This window comes from Mustela nigripes, chromosome 17, assembly GCF_022355385.1.
Source record: "Mustela nigripes isolate SB6536 chromosome 17, MUSNIG.SB6536, whole genome shotgun sequence".
Lineage (NCBI taxonomy): Eukaryota > Metazoa > Chordata > Mammalia > Carnivora > Mustelidae > Mustela > Mustela nigripes.
Window position 1 is genome coordinate 36,984,924 of NC_081573.1, and position 23,422 is coordinate 37,008,345.

Consider the following 23,422-nt stretch of genomic DNA (forward strand, 5'->3'; position numbering starts at 1 on the left):
TGAGGCTCTGGGGGTGGGTGGTTTATAATGAGACCAGGACAAGACAGAGACAGAAACCTCTCACTTCCTGTCTCTTTCTACATCAGGACTAAGGGGCTCTTAGTCCCAGTGACATCCTAAAGAAGTTCCTGGTTAAAATCCGCATCTCCAGTCTCAATAGGCATGCTTTTCTAAAGTAGATCAGAACAATAGATGGGGAGAGATGAAAACAATGGAGAACTTGTGGGAAGATACTGACAGAATGGCTGCAGAACACAGTGGAATTGGGGGGAAATTCCCAAGTCAGTACTCGAAGAACTGGAGTGGCTATGTAGGATGTGATAAAACTGGTGCGGGTCCCCACAACGATACTCAGCCGGCACACCTCTGCACTTCCTGGAGTGCAGAATGACGCTGATTCCAATCCTTCCCTCTGGAGAACTGGGAACTGGATGCTGACCCCTTTTCCAGGAACCTATAGCTTCCCCTTGACCTTCACATATTTTATTTTCCACATCCCTTCACTATCATCTTGCTGTTAACAATACCAATCTCCACCTTATAGCACTTGTGTGCTTGTCTGAGACGACGGACTATATTCTCAGTCCTATCGCTATGGCCTGTTATTGGGGAGACCCTTACCACCCGACACCTGAATTTCACTGTCCACCTCAGGCTTCCAGCTCCCTTTCCATTCTATGAGAGTAATCTGGTGTCCCTTCATCTGCTTCTGTTCCATCCTACACTAGGGAACAGCATTGATCCTAATGAAACTCTAGCCTCTATTATGCCACAGGCAATAGAGAAAGAGATTAAGTATTTTGCAAATGATCTTGATACAAAATTTGAAGTCTTTAGTCCAAGCAGGCTCTCCAAAAATGTGCCTGCTTCATCATGAGGGCCTTTCCTTAGCCAGCAGGCGGTCTACCATCTTGAACCAAGGACAAAAGGAAGGGCAGTGAACAAACCTATCCTATTCGTCAGTGCAATGAAGATGTTTAGCTTCCCCAGCAAAGACCCACAGACTGCAATTACCAATTTTGTTGTTGTGAGAGGAGGTGGAGTAACATACAATATAAACCAAATAATATATATTTAAATTAAGGATTAGGGCCGCATTAATAATAATAATTTATCAGTTTCTAGAGGTTATAGATGCGTTTTGAGCTAATAGGTTTGGTACCATTACTTTCAATTCAATTCTCACTACACCCAAGATTTTACAGAATAATTTTGATTCCCATTCCACAGATACAAAAACTGAGAGCGAATGAGGAGAAATAATTTGCCAGAGGTCATATGGCCAACAGACATGGCCAACTCCAGGACACAAGATTTCTCTGAACAATGAGCTATTCAGATATATTTTTCCTAAGTATCCTGGGTTGGACAAAGCAATTACTCTGGCAACTGGGCCTTATGCCAGGGGAAAAAAAACAAAACAAAAAACAAACCAACATTTCTTAAGTGCTATCAAACTAGTGTTTTCCTGGGGAGATTTAGTCATCATTAGTGAAAAGCTTCATTTGCAATATTGTGTGCAGCCCACCGTAGTGGGCCAGAGCAATGCATTACCACTAACTCTAAGAGATTAATTTAATGGGCAATTATATGCTTCCTGCTTTAAAATACCTTCAGGTAGCCAATAGTAGTGCTTTCTGTCTGTGCCAGCAGCCGGCTCCCAAGCACACAGGGTCAGCGGTTTCCACCCGTACCACCTCACATCCCCAGCTTCTCTGCTCTAAAATTGGCATTCAATGCTTCTGAAAAACCCCTGCAAAGAATATTCAAAGCAAGTGGATTTACCCATGGTTCCCCAGTGTCTTTATGTCCCCCACAGCTGTGCTGCTAATCACACTGCTCTGATAGGTAGGTCTTAGCACCCTGTTCAACCTAGAGGAAACTTATGCGTCATCTGACAGACCTGAGGCCACATCACAGCCCAGGGAGATGCCACCTAATCACCACAGGAAGGACAGCAAATAAAGACAAAAGCTAACAACAGAACCGTCGCTTTTTCTGTCTTCCTTCAAGGCATTGTTAGATATTTAGGAACTTCTGATGGGGGACCTGGTAGGGGTGGAGAGGATGTGGGAGAGCTCAGGAAAAGTGGGTTCCTGAGCTTCCACCTTGAGTTTCTGATGCAGCAGGTCTTGGCCTGATGCCAGGGCTCTTCCTTGGAGGTGATCCAGGTCAGCTGCGTAAGACATGTTCTCTGTGATCTTCACCTAAAACTGCCGTCCCCTAAAATGCACTACTGTGTGTCCTCTATTCTCTGTTCCTCATTTTCCTGATCTCTAAAATAGTTACAGATTCCCAGTCTGAACTCTGCTTTGGGAAGGAGGCTATCCTCCTACCCTTGCTTAGAGACGCTAGAACAGCAGGGACTGATGTGGTCGGTGCATATCTGTTCTTCCCGCCCTGCCCCACCCCATGCCCCTGTCCGGGCAACCAGCCTTCTGCTTTGTGCAAAGGAACAACTTCATCCACTTGCTTCAGCAAATGATGTGGCAGTCCAGGAGGCCCAATTTAAGCAGGAGTTTGAAAGGAAAGGGCTATAAGAGAGGTTTCTTCCATGGAAGAGAGCGACGTCATCAGCAGGTCAATGGCACGCCTACCCAACTTGCCCCCTCGACCAGCCCTTGCTCTCTGTGAAACCTTGGCCAAGTTATTTAGCTGTGTTGTGTTATGTTTTCTTGTCTGAAAAAGGCATATGGTTGACTCTTAAACAATGTGGGGGGTAGTTAGGGGCACCAACGATCCCCCCGACTCTGCACAGTTGAAAATCTATGCATAACTTTTGACTGACCAAAAGCTTAACTATTAATAGTCTACTGCTGACCAGAAGTTTTACTGATGACATCAGTAGTTTTTTAACAGGCATTCTGTAGGTTATATGTATTATATATCACAGTCCTATCATAAAGCAAGCTAGAGAAAAGAAAATATTATTAAGAAAATCAGAAGGAACAGAAAATATATTTATGGTATGGTAAATATATTTACTGAAAAAAAAAATTCTGCCACTAAGTGGACCCATGCAGAACAAACCTGTGTTGTTCAGGGGTCAATTATATTAATAGTACCTAATTTCTCAGAGTGTTGGGAGAATTTGGTGCATCGTAGGGCTTACACAATACTTTTTCAGTGTTTAACTGTCAGCTGAACCTACCTTAACCCTTCACCTCCGCCATAAACAGCAGCAGATGCGCACTGAAGTTGCAGACAATGGGATTGTTCCTAGCGGAGACTCACTCTACAAGCCTAATCTCTTGTTAGCACAGGGACAGATAGCTAACTGCCAGCTCATGTAATGAGATGAGCCTGTTGATCGTGATGGCAAGCTCGATCTATGACCGCCGCAATACTTGTGTAATACACACAGTGAAGCCTCTCCGCCTTTGGTTCAGGGAATCTGCCACAGGAGGATGAAGGCCGACATCTCCGTTCTCATTAAGAGATAACAGATGGACGTCCCTAAGATCCTTTTTATTTTTTTTTTTAAGCTTTATTTCATTCGTTTAAATCTTTGCTGATGAGATGGCATTCCAGAGAGTACAATTTTAAATTGTACTCTCTGGAATGTGTATTTCTTTATCTTTATTAGAACCCCTATAGGGTTCTGTTGTCCTGGGCGGTTTAAATCTTCAACTCGTCCAAACACAATAAATCTCCCTTTAATATTTTTTTTTTCCCCAAGACATGGTGTGTGGCTTTGGAAGATAAACATTACACGATGGGCTAAATAATAACACCAAGTCAAACACGATTCTCAGCCATTTTCATGGAATTCCAATTTTTCTTACGGTCTCTGTGATCTTATTATTTCTACTTCCTTTTATGATTTAGGGGGGAAAATGGCTTAATTGTACTTTTAAAATTCCTAAATTTATGCCCACCTCAGCTGGTATTGTACAGCTAAAATTTCAAGTTCTTTTATATACTTTCTTTCTTGCTGGTACTAAGAAGGTTACAGGCTAACATCCCAAGAAGAACAGACTGATATCTAAGTTTACAGCTCCAAGGGCACCTGGGTGGCTCAGTGGGTTAAGCCTCTGCCTTCGGCTCAGGTCATGATCCCAGGGTCCTGGGATCGAGCCCCACATCGAGCTCTCTGCTCAGCGGGGAGCCTGCTTCTCCCTCTCTCTCTGCCTGCCTCTCTGCCTGTGATCTGTCTCTGTCAAATAAATAAATAAAGACTTAAAAAATAAATAAATAAAATAAAATGTTCATAGACAAGCCAATAGTCTTTATGCGGGCAGAGCCATTCTGTATTTATTGTCTACATAGAACCAACTGTAAAGCTTAATCTGGGACATATTTGAGTGATTTATCTCAAGTCATGAAGAAAATTTCACCTGGTCTAAATTTTGATATATTTTTATAATTTGATTACCCTGTATTCATTAATAATAATAATCTCTACCACTTTAAAAATGATCTTACCTAGTTATTTTATGGGTACATATAAAGGCTTATTTTTTTCATGTGTATCATGATTCATTTTTAAATATAATCCTGTGGGGCGCCTGGGTGGCTCAGTGGGTTAAGCCTCTGCCTTCAGCTTGGATCATTATCTCAGGGTCCTGGGATCAAGCCCCGAATCGGGCTCTCTGCTCAGCTGGGAGCCTGCTTCCTCCTCTCTCTCTGCCTGCCTTTCTGCCTACTTGTGATCTCTGTCTGTCAAATAAATAAATAAAATCTTTAAGAATAAATAAATAAATAAATAAATAAATAAATAAATAAATATAATCCCGCGTTCATAGGAGGCTTTCCATCACCGTACTTTTCCATACCATCAACACAGAACTGCCTGGAATTCCCAACACGCATCACCTTCTTCCTAACCCCTCTGTCTTTCTTTATGGATATCTAGCAGATTTCAACTTACCCCTTCATACGCAGGTGCTTCCAGGAGCCCCAAGAAGGAACACTCCAAGAGGAACGGGGATTTGTCTCTTTTGCTCACTGCTATATCCCCAGTCACTGGAAGAGTGCTTGGCAAGTAGTATAGACTCAATAAATAATTATTGAGTGAATGAGCAAATGAATGTCTCCACAGACTTGGGTTGGTACCCCAGAATTAACAGCTCATTACCTTGGAGCATCTGCTTTTGTGTCTGCCTCTTTACTTGTCTGTGATTCCTTACAAACGAGTCTTTTGTTTCTGTATTGTCCCTGAAATGTTTCTTAACCACCTGCTCTGCGCATTCATTTATTTTTATTCCTTAGAATGGAGTACCATAGATCCTTATAATTAGGACCTCCTTGATGAATATTAAGTAAAGGCATCCATCTCATAAGAAAAAAGTATCGCGGATTAAGGATAACTCAACAAGGCTGTATTCAATATGAGGAGGTTCTTTAAAAAGTAATTACTGCCTACGTACTTTAAAGAAAGCTCTGATCCTTTAGAGCATTTTTATAAAGCCCTAAAGCAATCTAAATGTATACAGTTTTTCTCAGAGGCTTAAGGCAATAATGTGGCTTCAATGTTGTAAATTATAAAAATTTTATGTCTTTACCATGTCTGGAGTTAACCTTTTTAATAAACCAGTTACCAAGCGGTATAGTTGGTTTGCTCTATCCCGTGCTGTTAACGAGGGAAAACCTGACCAAAATAACGCATGGGGGAAGGGAATACTACTCCTAAACCAGAAAAACACCAGAGTTTCCAAAGTTCATCCTCTCTCCAGAACCATCCATTGGGTAGGATTGAAGTTTCTTATTAACCTGAATGCTGCATTTTCTCTGCTTGCATTCAAAGTTGCTATATAAAAACAGATACTCTTCATCTTAAATCTTCACTTTTTTAATACATTTTCATTTGCTTGTTTTGTTTTTTAATAGGGCTCCATGGAGGACATTTCCCCCATATCTCAGAACAAGGAAAAGCTGTGTCCTTCCTAAAGGCATGGCTTATTCTTGTTTTACACACAGATTAATCACGTGTCTCAGAGATGTTTGCTGTGTTCTCACACTAGCTGTGAAAACACAGAGCAGATTTTAGAGAGAGTATAGAGCAGATTTTAGGTCCCACATCCTATAATTGTCATCTACCCCTTCTATACTGTATGTATACCCATGAATTCTTCTTAGTGTTGATTTTAATTTCCTTATTTAGATTCCCAACTCCTTTCAGAATTGACTGTCTCCCTTGAACCTGTGTCAACTGTAAAGTTCTTATCAGGTCCTTTACAGAAAGAAGGACATCAGATAACACACAAAAAAATGTATTTTGTTTGGAAATAAAATGAGTATTACATTCCTTTGGCATTTGTTTGTATAACAAAAAATTGGTGAGGCAGAGGGCAAATTCTCAAAGATGGTGTAGCACTAAATTCCACCACATAGCTACTGGTTTAGAGACTCAATAGTAGTGCCCATTAGTGTAATCAAAGCAACTGTGCTCACTGAAAATTGAAAGGCAAACATGTTACTTCAACAATCCTGCAAAATCCTCTTAAAAAAAAAAAAGCTTACCTTTTCACCTGTATTTTATGAAAACGATTATACTCAAGTTACAGTCTTAGTCTTGGTTACTGTGTAAACTACACTAAATTCTAAAAATGAAACAAAAAATCATCTGTAATTTTATCTATGCAAAATAATGTGTATTGACAGTATGAAGTTTCCTTCTATGTTTTGTGTCTGCATATGTGAATAGGACAGATGTGGTCTACATATATGAACAGTAGTTTCTGTATTATATGTAATATTTATGTTTGGCCCATTTACTGAAATTATAGTCAGAATTCTTAAGTTCTATTTTTTTAAAATCTAACCTTTCATACTCAATCTTTCCCCCTATTTTAATGTGAAAAACATTATCTTTAATGGCTGAATAATGGATATGTGATATAAGGGTATTTGGATATAAGAATGCTTCCTTCCCACATATATTGCGGTCCTTGGTCATTTACCACCAGGCAGGTTATTTCTTTTGGAGATAATTGATTCAAAGGCTCCTTGGGAACAATAAAATAAGTTCCAATGCCAAAATATCTGATGGAAACAGGGATCACATCAACCATGTGATCCCTAGGCATAAACTGAACCCAGTCCGACAAGGAAGAAATTAAACCCAGGCACTTACTAATTTCGGTAGCAATGATTGTTATGTTGTGCCATACGCTTAATTCTCTGTCAAGTGGTGTGGCCAGCGTTATCTTTCCATCATCTGCATTAATGTTGAATTGTCTCTCCAGGTCAGTGTGCCGGTCGATGGAAAACCTACAAAACAGACACATCTGTAATCTACTTCAATGTTTATGTGATCCATATATTCCACAGCAGACCTTTAGTAATCCTTGGAGAGCCATAGTTGTGAAGTCAAATGGATTGGGAAACTCGGTGGCATCATAATTTGTAAAATAAAATGACTGAATGAGGCACAAGAAACTTAATAATTATTGTCCAAGGAGTAATTAGCTACATATGCAACACGGAGGTCATAAACTGCCATCAGTTTCAATAGGTAGCATCTTCAAAAATGGATGCTGATGAAGAGTTAATTGGACAATCCATCACATTTATTGGACATCTTATGATAATTAGCAGTTGCCACAAAATATCAAATAAAACAATAAACTTAAACCCAAAGCAGGATGGTGCTAGGCAGCATGTTATTTACGGCAGTTCAAAGAAATGTGTGTTTCTGTTAAGCACCTATTTGCCTAGACAGCATGTATCTGTTGTTATTGTTGCTGCTGAATATTTTGTTTTCGTGTTAAGGAAAGTACATATTGAGGATTCCTGTTAGTTTCTGTCCATAGAAATAAGATGGTTGCTGGTTCTCTAGGAAATAATTTTTAAAAGTCTACAACACTAGAGTCTATGAAATTAACAATTTTAAATGCACAGGTTAGTCGTTCCTCTTTTGAGAACACTCTTTCAGATAAGATATCATTAAGAAACACTAGGCATCAAGATAACGCAGTCATTATTTTTTTTTTCCACAACATTTATTGCTATTCTCTTTATACATCAAGATCTGTGTTTTGGTTATGGAATGCTGAAACCAATAAGGTAAGTGTCTTAAGAAACCGGAGGCATATTTAGAAAAATTGGCCCATAAGTAGTGAGATCCACTAAAACAGGATAGAATGCAAACAGGGACCATTTATCAGGGACCACGCACAGTGCTAGATGCCCCTTCTTTTTTCTGTCCTCCTCTCTTTAGTTTCTTACAGAATGAAGGAAGGGTGCTGTGCACGGAATGTTTGTGTAGCCACAGAATTCATGGGTTGAAATCCTAGTAATAGTATTAGGAAATGAGGTCTTTGGGAGTAATTACTGTAAGATGAGGCCATGAAGGTAGGTCCTCATGATGGGATTAATGACTTTATTAAAAAAGGAGGACACACAGGATCTCTCTCCGCTCTCAGCCGGTGATACAACGGGAAGACAGTCATCCTATCTGTTATTTACGTATTGCTATTTTGGGGATAGATTCACTGAACCTCAATTTTTTTTTACTGGTCAGCTATGGTGGCAGACTAAGAATAAAGCATAAATCAGTCTCTATGATATGTTTTAAAATTGCTAGAGACGTGTTTATCATCATCATCATCATCACACTCAGCATAATCCCCATCTTGGATGACACAAAACTTTAATAATCTTTCCACTTGGAAGGTGATAGAGAAGGCCCCTTTCTTAACAGTTTATAAATAGCAGAAAACTAGAAAAAACATTTGGGCGTCATTTAAATCTCATCGCTCTAACAGAGGCGGAGATATTTTTCTCATTTTTTAAAGTTCCAGTTCATGACAGACTGTATGGAGTGAGTCATAAGAATTTATAAAATAGGCTATAAATACAGCCCTTTGGTAAGATCACAGGTAAGAATGTCACAACATTACGAGACTACACAACGGGAGGAACTTGATGGGGGAGAAATGACTTTGTTGAAATTCAGTTTAAAGTCTACCTCGACTATTTCAAGAAGCCCCTTGATATCTCTGTAGACATTTTAGTGTCTAGCAGACTTTATGATAAAGGCTCCCAAGAATTGCTAAACATCCCAGAAATCCTGATTCAACCTCATCACCAAGCATGCACTCAACACCGAATGTGGACCAAGGACAATGCTAGATGCCCCTTCCTTCTTCTGTCCTCTTCTTCTCTTTGGTTTCTTATGGAACAAAGAAAAGAAAAAGAAAACCCTTAGAGGACATTTTAAGTAACCTCATCAGTACATACCACAACCAGAATGAATATTCGTGTTTGATTCCCTCTGAAGTCTATACCAGCTAGCTACAGGAAGGGTGACCTTATTCACATATAAAACAGGGATGATAGGGTGCTTGGTGGCTCAGTGGGTTAAGCATCTGACTTAAGCTCAGGTCATGATCTCAGGGTCCTGGGATCGAGTCCTACGTCGGGTTCCCCACTCAGCGGGGAGTCTGCTTCCCTCTTCCCCTCCTCCTGCTTGTGCGCTTTCTCACTCTCTCTCTCTCTCTCTCTCTCAAATAAATAAAATCTTTTTAAAAATAAGGATGATGTTAGTATTAGATAGTAGGATTGTTGCGAGGACTGGATGAGATGCTACGTGTGGCATGCTTTGTCAACACACGTGAGTGCAGACCACTAAGTATCAGGGATCAGGGGCTCTCACATCATTTGTATGATAGTGGCATCATCAAATGTCATCTATGTACTCAATTTTGTGAACTCAAAATTGTGATTATTTTTCTTATTTTAATATAGAATCGCCTTCAACATATTATAGATGCCTAGATTATATACACATATGTGCAATGCCTTAATATAATCTATATTACATCTGTATTTATTATATATGTATTATATATATTTTCATATCGTGAAATAGATCAAAGGAAATATGATTTATTAAATAAAATAAGGAATTAGACCTCTCCAGAAAACCAGAGAATAAGAAGCCTCCATTTCCCATCTTCTTTATAGACCTCCTGATAAGTTTTTTTTTTAAATAAAGATTTGTATTTTTTAAATAAAGGTTTGTATTTGTATTTGTATTTATTTATTTGAGAAGAGAGACAGCATAAGTGGGGAGTCGGAAGGAGCAGAGGGAGAGAGAGAAGCAGAGTTCCCACTGAGCAGGGAGCCTGATGGGGGCTGGATCTCAGGACCCTGGGATCATGACCTAAGCCAAAGGCAGGGGCTTAACCACCCATGAGCCACCCACATGCCCAACATGTCCTGATACATTTTCCAATCCATCTTTACTTTCTAGCAAACTCTTTTCTGCTCTTTTGCTTAAGGGCATGGCCTGGGTTTCTGGCTGTTTATTCTCAGGCTACTAGGAAAGTCCTCTGCCATTGGCTCCACAGAAATTCATCATCTCATCATAAAGAACCTGGGTCTTAGTCTGTCTGTCTGAGTTCATGTTTTGACCTTATCACTTACAAAGGTGTGACTTAGTCATGCCAAGTCTTAGTGACTTAGTTATGCTTAGTCTGTCTGTGCTTTTGTTACTTAATCTGTAAAATGGAAATTATAACAGGTTTTGTGAGGCTTTAATGAATAATGCATATAAAGCACTTTTGTGTCAGGGCCTGACACATAATAAGTGCTCAATAAATCTCTATTTAAAAATTTGTACTGCTATCATTACTTATGTGGACATGATAACATTGTTTCTCCTGATGACTCCCTATCTCTTGTCCCTCAGTAAGTAAAGCTGAGTTCTCCTAGCAATAGAAGCAAACACACAGAAGATGCCAGCTTAAATGATTAAAAATGAAGCTGAAAAGAGAGAGCAAGTGGGCGCATGATGTTGGCATCTCTGGCATCATTATTTTAGGGGTTTATTTTTCCACAAACTTTTCTCTGTCTCATGAACTCACTACTGCAGGTTCAAAGATTTCCCGGACATATTCAATCGTTTGTTAACATTAAATAACATGTGGGTTTTTTTAAGTTTTATTTATTTATGACAGAGAGATAGTGAGAGAGGGAACACAAGCACAGGGGAGCTAGAGAGGGGGAAGCAGGCTCCCCACTGAGCAGGGAGCCCATATGGGGCTCGATCCCAGGATCCAGGGATCACGACCCGAGCCGAAGGCAGATGCTTAACTGACTGAGCCACTCAGGTGCCCCAAATGTTATCTTTTTTTTTTTTAACCACAGTTAAAATTAATTACATTTTAAACAATTTTAAAATGGGTTACATAGCGTAAGATTCCATTAGGGGGAAAAAAAAAAATGAAAGCATACCATGTTCAGGAATGTTCTCAGAAGATGTTTGCTCTGCCCCACCTCCCCACCACACACACACATTCCAGAGCCACACAACTTCATCTTTAGCTGCAAAAATTCAGCTTGCTCTCCCCTGGTCCTCTAAGCTCCCACCATCCACTGCAGCAACCCCAAAGTTTCCCCTCTCCTCTCAGTCACTCATACCACTGTGTGATATAGTAACATCAGCAGCAATAAATATTTAAATAAGGAACTAATATAGGCTCTTTCCTAAAGTCAATTAATAGAAAATAATAATAAAAAAAAAACTAGAATGGGTTAAGAAAGCAAACCTGGAGTAACAAATAAGATTTTAGAATCTAGTGTCCTACGTAATGTCACAGAATGTGATTGTTTGGGCTAGATACCTGGGAAGTAGATCCATAAGCCTCTCTTTTTCCTGGAATTCCCTGTGTCTGTCTGTCTGTGTCTGAGTAGCAGCACATAAAGTGGAAGAAGCATAATCAGAGAAACCCAGAACTTCCATTAGGCTCTCACTGGTGGAATCTCATTGAAATTAGGTAACTATTCACAATCTCATAGTCTCCTCTCTAAATAGGAGAAGATATCTTCTTCAGAGAGTGATGCTTTTCAGTAAATTGATAAATGACTCACATTAGGCAAATAAATAAATGAGTAATAAAATAAATGGTAAGTCAGTTGTTCAATCTGTAAGAGACACCTTTAAGCTGAGCATTAACTGCAGACACAAATTTCTAGAAGTGGAAATATACAAATAAGGACTATCACTCACATCCTTTAGTAGACTTAGGAAAGGCAGAAATTCATGTGTCGCTAGAGAGATATCCCAGAACCCTCAATAAGGTTTATTGATACCTGTCTTTGCCTCTTTCAAAATATCTCCTACTCTATGTACTTCCATGGAGCAAAGACTCTGAGCTGATGAAATCGAAGGCTGTCCTTGGTTTTACAGCCCTCGGCTCATCCATGGGGAACCTTCTGCATGTGGTCTGAGTCATTCCTCTCCTTAAGGATGTTCCTTCCATTTTCTCTAGATACACATCTGCCAGACCTTCACTCTTTTAGGACAAGGAGAAATTTTTGATTCCTGTATCATAGTAGCACATTGGTTGGGTTTTGTATAGCAGTTACTCAACAATGGATTGTAGGAAGGATGTACAAATACTTATCAAGCATGGATTTTACTAAAAGTTAAATATGGTGCTAAAGAAATACGAGGGAAAAGAATAATGGGGATAGGAAAAGAATAAAAAACTGAGAAAGAACTATTTTGGTTCATATTCTATCTATTGAAAAATTCAAAGCTTTCTAATTTATGTCTTCAGAGTCACAGAATCCGTACCTCTGGTATTGAAGTCTTCATTCTAATTTCTTTAAAATTTGCATGTTTTGGATTTGCTGTTTCTTTGCAGAATTACTTCAAGTGTGTTAGACAAAAGATCTCGTTTTGAGAAAAAGAGAATACACTTTGGAGACTCATCTTCCTGCCAGATTAAGAAGGAACTTCTTATTAACACAGTGGGAAATGGCATGTGAAAAAATGGGCTCCTTGGGTCATGTTAACATCAATCCTAATGATGGAAATTTTGGAAATAGACATTCTCCATCTAGTACAATGAGTATGTTTTAGAAGCCCCATTTAAACTTTCTCATTTTATTCCAACAAATTCCCTGGTTTGCTTCAAGATTACTGTTTCACTAACCTACAGGAGTAGGTCTTAGAAGTAAATGGTAAAAACTTCGTCATCTTACTTTGTGAAATTAAGGTTACCGGTGCAAGAGAATTCCTACCTAGATGCACAGAGCCTTGTTTGGAAACTCATTTAATCTACTGTATTCTGACCATGAACACAAACTGATGTCACAGTTGACCCAAATAAGAGTAGCCTGCAGAGTTCAGAAGTAAATACAAGAAGATAATACTGGTGCAGTGACTAAGAAGAGCTCAAAATGGACCATGGATATCCCTGGGTTGAGAAATGGCACCCTCTTCTGCATTGCAGCTCCACGGATATTAAATAACCATTTTTAGTTGAGTTATACTTTTCTTCAATTAACAACAGCTCAACTACTTATATTTCATATCAACACTGCTATTGGTACAAAGCCCCAGTGTGTGTTTGTATTTTGTGGTCCATATTCAAGTATCATATATACATATTCAACATATCTCCTACCTCTCTTTCCAATCCCACCCCAACACGACATACGGAGATCCTCTGTCCCCTGTTCGATTACTGCTTCTTGGTCTATAACAATGTCAAGAACATTTTAAGGGGACGCCTGAGTGGCTCAATTGTTAAGGGTCTGCCTTCGGCTCAGGTCATGATCCCAGGGTCCTGGGATTGAGTCCTATATCGGGCTCCTTGCTCAGCAGGAAGCCTGATTCTCCCTGTGCCTCTCACCCAGCTTATGCTCTCTCTCTGTCTTTCTCACTGACAAATAAATAAAGTCTTAAAAAGAAAAAAAAAAAAAAAAAGGAATATTTCAAGGATTTTTAGAACATCCCGAATCAGGGAGTCTTCCATTTTCATTGCCAGTGGCTTTGGGACAACAGGAGGAAACTGTACAGGATAAACTGGGGAGTATACACGAGCAGCTACACTGAAGACTTTAACCATCAGATCAAGATAAACTGATAACAGGTTTCCTAAGAGAAAGTTATCGTGGACTATACTCTTTCCACTGTAATATTTGTGAAACACCTGATGATTTTCCCAGGGAATGGCCCTTCTATTCCTAACTTCTCTGGGAAGCCACTTTATACAGCCAACCCTCAGTTTCTTCGCCTAAAAATGAGAACAATAGAATTGCCTTCTCTTAAAGGTTAAAGTGAATCCCAAATTAGATAATGTGCTCTAAATTTCCTCAAGGTTTTTAAAAGTGGTTTTACATTGAGTCTTTATCATTATTTCTAGAAGACATTCTGCCAAAGATCTAGGTATTTTTAAACCACAACAAAATATTTCAAAGATTCTGGTGTTTGGTGTTCATAGGGAGAGAGACAGAATGTTACCATATTTCAACTTGCTGTTTTCACCTAAAAAGTGAAGCAGATTCACCCAACATAATCATGCTTAGGTACCTTTTACTTTATTTAGGATCAAATATAGAAAGTTCAGATTCTAAATCTGTCATTTTTTTAAAAAAGATTTTATTTATTTATTTGACAGACAGAGATCACAAGTAGGCAGAGAGGCAGGCAGAGAGAGAGGAAGGGAAGCAGGCTCCCCGATGAGCAGAGAGCCCAATACGGGGCTCAATTCCAGGACCCTGAGATCATGACCTGAGCTGAAGGCAGAGGCTTTAACCCACTGAGCCACCCAGGTGCCTCAATCTCTCGGTTCTTATGAGATTCCATTTTCCAAGCGTGTACTTTGTTTTGTCATTTGTTCCATTAATATCTTGAAAAACTAGAGACCTAAAGCGACAATCTCATGTGTAACATTCTGCAGCCAAAGAACCAAAAGAACAACAAAATAATTCTTTAGTGTAAATCTCAGATAAAATTTGATTCATGATTAATTCTTCAATATTTACATAATATCTTTGGAGAAATTCTAATTTTCTGAATCATCAAAATAATCATTCCTAACTGAAAATTCTAAATACGATATGATAGCAAAAATATGGGGGGAAAACTGAATGTAGTCTTGTACACTGTGAAGGGATTAAAAATAAAATCTTTATTATTTCTTTTAATTTCAATAAGGTTTTCATGGTTGCTTCCTTTCGGCAAGTGAGATGCTAACCATTTGAATACTCTCTTCTTTGGACACATTGGTGTGACTTCACTGTTGACAGTGAAAAGTGGCAGGCTCCGTAACGAAGTAATACTCACACTGCAGTGAGTAAGCCCAAATGTGCCTGGGAAAGAGTGAGGGGGGGTCAGAGAGGACACCAAGAGGATGTAGCATCTGTTTGGGGACAGGAAGAATGGAGAATGCGCAGGAGTTTTCCAAGTAGAACAGGTAAGGACAGCATCCCCAGCAGGACGAAAAAAAAAAAAAAAGCATGTCGAAAATCTTGAGAGTTTATTTAGGAAAGCATAAAAATTAAAGGACTATACTGTTTTTCTGAAAATAAATAAATTGAAAAAACAAACAAACAAAAAAACCACAAAAAAACAAATACAATGATGCAATGAAACACGCAAAATAAATAAATAAATAAATAAAATAAATAAATATAAAAAAAAAAATAAAGGACTATACTAGTGTGGGGAGAGCTCAGGTCTGACAGATGAGCATTCGATCATTTCTTTCCCATCTTTCCCTTCCATCTCAGCTCTTAACTTTCTACCTTCATTCACTCCTTATTGAGTATTTCTTACGTGCAAGGCATGATGTTAGGTGCCAAGACAGGTATGGCCTTGGGCTCATGTCATATAGATGAAGTCTACAGGTGAAGAAAGGCAATGAAAATAAGTAAGTCTTTTCAAAGCTTACAGCGATGAAGACAAAAAAGGGATGAGATATATAAAATATTACAAATTATTCATTTCAAAAGCAGGAGAAAATACGAAAAGTCTGAGTTAGGAATATGTTCTCTGTGCTTAAAGACCTTAACAAAGGAGGGTGTAGTTGAAGTTCAAAATGTGACAGGGGAAGGACATCAGGGGATACAACACAAAGAGCCTTAGAAACTGAGTGGAGGGATTTTTTTCACCTATAGAAAATGGGGAGCCATTTGAAGAAATACAGCAGGAAAGTCATATGATTTAAACCACAGCTGAATTTCATAGATCTTTCTGTGATGTAGAAACATGCTCTACATATTTGTTCTACATACAGAAGCCAATGTGGTTTTTATAGATATACATATATATATGTATATATGTATATGTATATGTGTGTGTGTGTGTGTACCACAATACAGTTACCAATGTGGTAACCACTAGCTACATGTAGCTGTTTAGCCCTTTGAAGTCTAGCTAGTAGAACAGAGCAACTAAAATTTGTATTTTGTTTAATTTAAATGAATTTTTTTCTCTATTCAAAGAGCCACATGTGACTAGTGTCTAATCTAGTGGACAGCACAGCTCTAAGTGGGTTAGAGATTAGCCTGGCACCTGTGTGGATATCAAGGGGCTGGTGGCAGGCAGATGGGACTTTCATGAGTGCACATATTACAGATGATGGTTTTGGAGTCTAGAAAGTAAAATAAACAAGATATAGTGATTATTTGGATGTGGGAAGTAAGGGAGATGGAGGAATACTGAAGAAATGCCCTTACAAACAGGTTCCAGCCTCTTCCTCTTCTCAGGGGAAATTGAAGAGTGAAGAATGTCCTTTAACATATAGACTATATGAAAGGATATTCAAAGTTGATGAGGCTACATTAAGAATAAAATAGAGATAGTGTGAAGTTAAAAAAAAAAAAAAAGTCTGGACCATAGGAACATGCCTGGGGTTAAGATTAAGGTTAATATATTTAATATATTTATCACGGCCTTCCTAATTTTCAGTTTCTCTGCTAAACCCCATATATTAACTTCTTATTTAATCCTCCATATATATGACTTGAGGAACCCATATAAATTGTCCTGACTCTCAATGTCCGTGGTTGCAAAATGTAGATAATACACATTTTCCCCCCAACCATAAAGTTGACCATAGCATCTGACATTAAATGTCACATAGCTCTGAGGATAGTGGTATTTGACTAAATAGATTCCAATTTTGGTCAAAATCGTTTACTGTAAAAAACGAAAGAATTGTTTATGGAAAACATGCACTCCCAAGGAATACTAAGAGTAGTGCGTAACTAGACCAAAACAGGTATTTTTTTCATGTCATCAAGTTATCTACGCAGTGAAAATTTCATTGGACATTTAGTAAATCTAGGCTCATTTAGTACATGCTAAAGACTTACACTAAACCCTAGCACTTAAGGGCTGGAAATGCATTTATACTGAAATACCTTGTTTACATATCTGATTTATAATACTACTAATACAAGCACATCATTCCAGTGGTCAAGCAAATGCAATTCTCTCTAGTGGGACAAAAGTATTTCTCATCAAAAGTACTCATCCCTAAACACAATGCCTGCCTACATGGTCTAACATAGTCCTGTACACGTAAGCAAGTGCAAAGTCCAATATCATGTACCTGATGTTTAATAAAGGTGATCCAGACAGGTTTCCCCTTTCTCCAGTGAGCACATCTCCCATACTTCACCACCCTCTGGATCCTGTTCCCTTTCCATATCTGTTATCTCCAATTTCACACCCTTGGCTTTGGAAGGACATTTAGGTCTTCTGCAGTATTAAATATATTTCCCATAGCTGTGACCCATCTTAAGGACTTTCATAAATCTTATTTACTGTGGAGCCACACACCTCAGTAGACCATCCCCAAACTTGATTGGCATCCCGAGGCACATTTGGAAGACACTTCAACTTGAACGGTTTCACTCCCCAGCAAACTGGCTCCAGACACATAGCATAAAGCTAATAAACTTTTGATAGGTGGATAGAGATGGCATTTCTCCATTTTTAACACCTTCTCTTCTCAAATATGCAATATTATGTTTTCCTCTGTAACACAAAGTCAAATCTGATTGTCCTTTATCAACAGCAAGGTTGTATAATACCTTGTGTCAAATCAGAGAGTAGAAATATAAGGAGAAATAAAGGCTCGGTTGAAATGACTCCCATAAATATTTGAACATCAGATAAGGATGTCAATCTCCCTTTGTTGGGATGCAAAATAGAGGATTTATTTTGCCTTATGAGTATAACAATGTTAGATAACACTGCTCAGCCTACACAAGCATCTTTGTTTCTCTCGGAATATAAACATTACTATCAAATTTTATTCCCTAGAGGAGACAAAGACTTCACCAATCAGAAAACAAACACAAAGACAAACAAAAAACCACAGAAACTTTTAAAGGCAAGATCAGAATTTTCCTTTTATTTTTCGCTATTTTTATGACTCTAGATCACTTGTTTTAAAATATTTTATAACAAAGCCTCTGCCTTCGGCTCAGGTCATGGTCTCAGGGGTCCTGAGATAGAGCTCCGCATCGAGCTCTGTGCTTAGCAGGGAGCCTGCTTCCCCCTCTCTCTCTGCCTGCCTCTCTGCCTACTTGTGATCTCGGTCTGTCAAATAAATAAATAAAATATTTAAAAGGGGGGGGCACCTGCATGGCTCAATGGGTTAAAATATTTTGTAACATATTTTATAAATTCATGCAGTCTTATGGTTTTGGATAACCACGGCCATACTACACGGAGAGCATTTCAGTGCTCCCATCTGGCCCTTCGGTGTCTGTATGTCAAAATGCAGAACAAGTTTCTACTTGCCTAAAGGAAGATACTGTAGTGTGGTGCCAACACGGGTTTGGGAACTACATGGCTAGCATGATGAATTTAGTCAAATTACTTCCCTAATAAAGAGGCTCAGAGCTCTGATCCATGACTGACATGAAGACACGCTGTGCAGATCTTCCTTTGAGGAAGGATGCCTGAGCTGTGTGCGGAAGGGTCAGCAGGAAGCCCTCAGCTATACACTCCTTCCAATCTGAGAGTCTATGCTCCAGAGTTTATCTGGAGATTAAGCAAGCAGAGGGATAAAGGTCCTTTTGGCCTGAGGCAGGACTCCTCTGATGACCAACATTCATTCCTGAGAGACCCACTGGGTTGGGCCAAGCTTTTGCAGGAACTGTATGCTGTTAGACGTCTCCCCCTGCTCATCCTGCTTTTTGTCCCCTTCCATTTATGGGGGCTGATCCCTAACAAACACCCTGTACTTCAGACTCGCATCTACTCCCAGGGAAAACAGCCTGTAGCAATTTGGTAAGTGCGATAGAATATGTAATAGAATATGTAATCCATACAGTTACTGTCATGAAGTATAAATGAGATAATCTGTGCAGGGCACTATATTAAAATACTAAATAGGTGGGGCGCCTGGGTGGCTCAGTGGGTTAAGCCTCTGCCTTCGGCTCAGGTCATGATCCCAGGGTCCTGGGATCGAGCCCTGCATCAGGCTCTCTGCTTAGTAGGGAGCCTGCCTGCCCCTCCCCGCTCTCTCTCTGCCTGCCTGTCTGCCTACTTGTGATCTCTCTCTCTCTGTCAAATAAATAAATAAAATCTTAAAATAAAATAAAACAAAATACCAAATAGGCACGAATGAAAATCCAGACATTATTTCCAGTATCACTCGTTGAATAGCGAGTCTCACAACAGAGGATACATGTCCGAGTGTGTGGAACATACTACATACAGCAGGCCTCCTCCAAGTGAATTTCTACTTCATGCCATTTTATATTTTTAGATACAGAAATACTGCTACTCAGAGAATTTACTAAGACCTCAAAATGCAGAGACCAGGGTTTGGGTAAGGCAGTCACCAGCCTGTATTCTAGAAACCCTGTATTATTGTAGTCATCAATGAGGTCTGGAGAATGGAGGGAAAAAATGGTGTTTTATAATCAACTCACGCAAGAAACAAGTAAATTCCTCACTTCAAGCAGGTAAAGCATCACGGCATTTTTCAGGATGCCCGTTCATAGCCTGTAGGGTAGTTAGAAGGATGGGCTCCAAAGCTACACGAAACAAAACCAGACTTTTCTGGCAGACTCAACATAAGTATATTCTGCCGTGGGTCCCATGAGGACCAATGTCCCAGGGGCTCTCGGGAAAGCTTGGGGGAAGTCGCTTCCATCACATACAGCTGGAATGTCATGCAGAGAATTTCTTTGACTGCTGCAGATTTAAAAAATGTTTATTATTATTATTTTTTAATCTGTAGGTAGTTTCTGAGACAACATAAGATTTCGGAATGATATGGGAGCTAGCTATTCAAATTACAGATGAATATCCAGACCCCAATCCATCTAGGGTAGCGGTTGGCAAATGTTTTTGTCAAGCAAATATTTTAGGCTCAGCAGGCCGTACACCCCCTGTCACTGCTACTCGACTCTGCCATTATAGGACATAAAAAGAATGAGGATGGTTGTGTTCCAATAAAACTTCATTTAAAGAAAGGTGGTAGGCCAGGTTTGGCACACAGGCTATATAGTTTAATGGCCCCCGGCCTAAGTAATAGAGTCAAAGTATTTGCCAAAGCCATGAGTCTCCCTTAAGTGGGTCCTACAGAAAGAAAAAAAAAAAAAAAAAGGAGGGGAAGGGGGGGTGGTAGACTCATACAGTAACAAAAGAGCTGCATATCCTGTTCAACATAGAGGAATAAGGTTTGCAATCCTTGCAATGCTCAACACGTTCTCATCTAGAGCACCGACCAGCACGGAGCTCGAGGGTCCTCCCTTACACTCCAGACGCTCTGCAAAACCACACAAAGTTCCAAGATGGAACGTGCCGCTTACGTTTTCTCTTTCTTATAAAGTGCGACACGCTTTAGCCAATTAACATTCCTGCGAAGTCCTAGTGCAAAGAAACTGCGGTTCGACTTGACATGGCCACAGTATCTTTAATCCCCCAATCGTGTCCCTGCGAACACAGGGAGATGCTGCTCTTGGAGAAAGGCAGTGTGTATCTGTTTTTCAAAGTTAACAGGCATAAATGCACTTTTATGATATAAAAAATATTTTTGCTAAACATTGGTTTGCAGCCTCTATATGGAAAATTTATAGGAAGATGCAATTTGGAGCCAACTGCAAGTGAAGATGCTGTTTAGAGCCACTTATAATGAAATAAACCCCTTAGTTATGAATCAGTTATTATATTTCACTGAACTCCAACTGTTTCTTTCTTACTGCTTAATTTCATTCTAGCTTTTGTTATTATGCCTAAAGAAACCATTTTAACATTTTCTCGCATGCACTTTTAGTATCAAAAATTCCATCTACAAGTTTTCAGCTTTTTGCCTCTAATTGCTCCACTGGTTGTTCTAACTGCTTTAATAAATAATATTATCTGGTTCTGCTAGTCCCAGGATTCTAAGGTCCCTGCATCACATATTATTTATTATTCCTCTAAGGAGAAAAAGGAGCCCTTTCCTACCCAATGTATTTCTTTAGAAAAACAGAGAAAGAGAGGATTAGAGAAAAAAATTATATACACAGAGTCCCCTCTCCAAATTAATATTTGGTCTCTACACTGTGGGGTATTTCCCCCTTAGCATCATTGGGTATCTATGGTTGCTTCTGTTCAAATTCATTATGAAACTAGGAAACTTCTCCCTCGGTGTGACCCTCAAGTTCCATAATCTATCTTTATTTATCATTTTTAGAGAGCACGTATCTAATTAGGTAAATGTGAAGAGCTTGGGTTTCCCGTGGCTATGCAGCATCCTCCCTACTGTACAATAAGGTCCATGAGGGCAGAGGCTTTGTCTTTACAGAAATTCCCTAGGAAGACCCGAGTTATGCTGATACTAGTTGTACAACAAAATAAATAAATCCTTTAACACACACGCACACATGAAAAAATAATGAATAAATAGCTATCCGACTGAATGGATGATTTCACGGATGCATTAACTACTGGTGGTTGAATTAGCAAGTACAGTGAGTTTTTTGGAACAATGACTCGAAGACTTGGTGCCTCTGAACTGGGAGACAAACTTGTATCTGGCTAAAAGTGTGCAGAACCTAAGTGACCAAGTTTTAATGATTTTTTAAAAGGACTCAGTCGGTGCACCAGATCTTTGCACACTGGTGGTGAGAATGCAAAGAAGTGCAGCCCCTGTGGAAAACAGTATGGGAGTTCCTACAAAATTATTTAAAATCGAATCACCATATGACCCAGCAATCTTACTTCTGGGTATTTATCCAAAACAATCAAAACCAGGATTTGAAGATAGATTAGCACTCCTATGTTCACTGTAACACTCTTTACATCAGCCAAGATGTGGAAGCGATGTAATTGACCATCGACAGATGGATGGATAAGGAAAATATGGCCTATAGATAGAATGAAATACGATTCAGCCTTAAAAAGAAGGAATTTCTATGCTGCACCACAACAGATATGAACCTGGAGAGCATCATGGTAAGTGAAATAAGCCAGTCACAGAAGGACAAGGACAACATGATTCTACTTACAGGAGATAATCTCAAATAGTCAAATTCATAAAAGCACAGAACAGTGGTTGCCAGGGGCTGGGGGCAGGGGGAAATGGGAAGTCGCTAATCATTGGGTGTAAAGTTTCAGTTACACAGAAGGATTAAGTTCTAGAAAGGTACTGCACAACTCTGTGCCTAGAGTTAATGACAGATATTATAGTATGCACCTAAAAATCTGTTAAAGAATAGAGCTGGTGTCAAGTGTTCTTATCACCAAAAAATAATGCGGATGATAAGTAAAATTAAATAGACAAAAACTAAGTCCTAACCAAATACAGGAGTTACTACAAGACGGAGGAGTCGATCAATACACAGTCTACACTCTAAATTAATGTGAGGTTCTCAACAGTGTGGAATATTCCCACTTTTGCATCGCTGGACATCAGGAACGTAAGGAGAGTGTTGTCAGGAAAAGAGCTCATTAATAGCAAGCCAGGTAACTGCAGTGAATTGTAAAAATGCCCGAGTTCAAATAGGAAGAAGAAAATGCAATCTCTTATGTTGAGTGGGCACTTACATTCAGGAGAGGAATTAGGACAACAGAGCATTGTGGCTACCATGGTCATGTGTCCGTCTACTCTGCCTGCTGAATGGCCATCACCCCCACTTTTATTTTAAGCAGCTCATGCTCTGAAAGAAATAGGAAGCAACTGCCTAAAAACAACCATCACATATCATCTCAACACCATGGTAACACCAAATACACACTTGAAATAAATGTATTAAAAGGGGGGGAAAATGAGCCACAGCAGGTTAACAGGAAGGCACTGGATGATATTTTAACACTTAGGTTATGCTGAAAATTTTTACCTTATCGATAAACAGTTAACTGCATATAAAAGCATTTCAAAGTGTCTGTCACAAAGGATGGGCTCAGTAAACATGAATTGTCCTCATCCCACCCCTCATGCAAAATGCCAGAACAAGCAAAGCATGCATAGATACGGTAGCAATGGTCAGAAGAAATTTAGGTTTAAATCCTGGCCCCGCACCCCCTACTCTATGACCACACACAGGGAACTCAACCTTTTAGAGCCTCAGCTCTTTCTCCGGAAACTAAAATCATACAGACTACTTCACTGCAGTCTTTATGAGAAATAAGTGAAATGATACATAATAGGAACTTAGCACAATGTCTGATCTGATTTATGCTATTGTTAGAAGATTCTTTCTTCTTTTACCTCCTTAATCACAATTGGGT

General features: G+C 39.3%; 1 protein-coding gene across 5 annotated transcripts in view; it reads right to left on the reverse strand.

Annotated features, from left to right (window-relative positions):
* Positions 1–23,422, reverse strand: part of CDH8 (cadherin 8) — a 375,260-nt gene that overhangs the window by 133,463 nt on the left and 218,375 nt on the right. For 4 of the 5 annotated variants that reach the window (XM_059381567.1, XM_059381568.1, XM_059381569.1 and 1 more), the window contains one exon: positions 7,076–7,212. In XM_059381567.1, coding sequence (XP_059237550.1) covers positions 7,076–7,212 — 137 coding nt within the window. Of the gene's footprint in view, positions 1–7,075; positions 7,213–23,422 lie in introns of those variants that run through there. The other variant, XM_059381571.1, reaches the window with a different exon arrangement.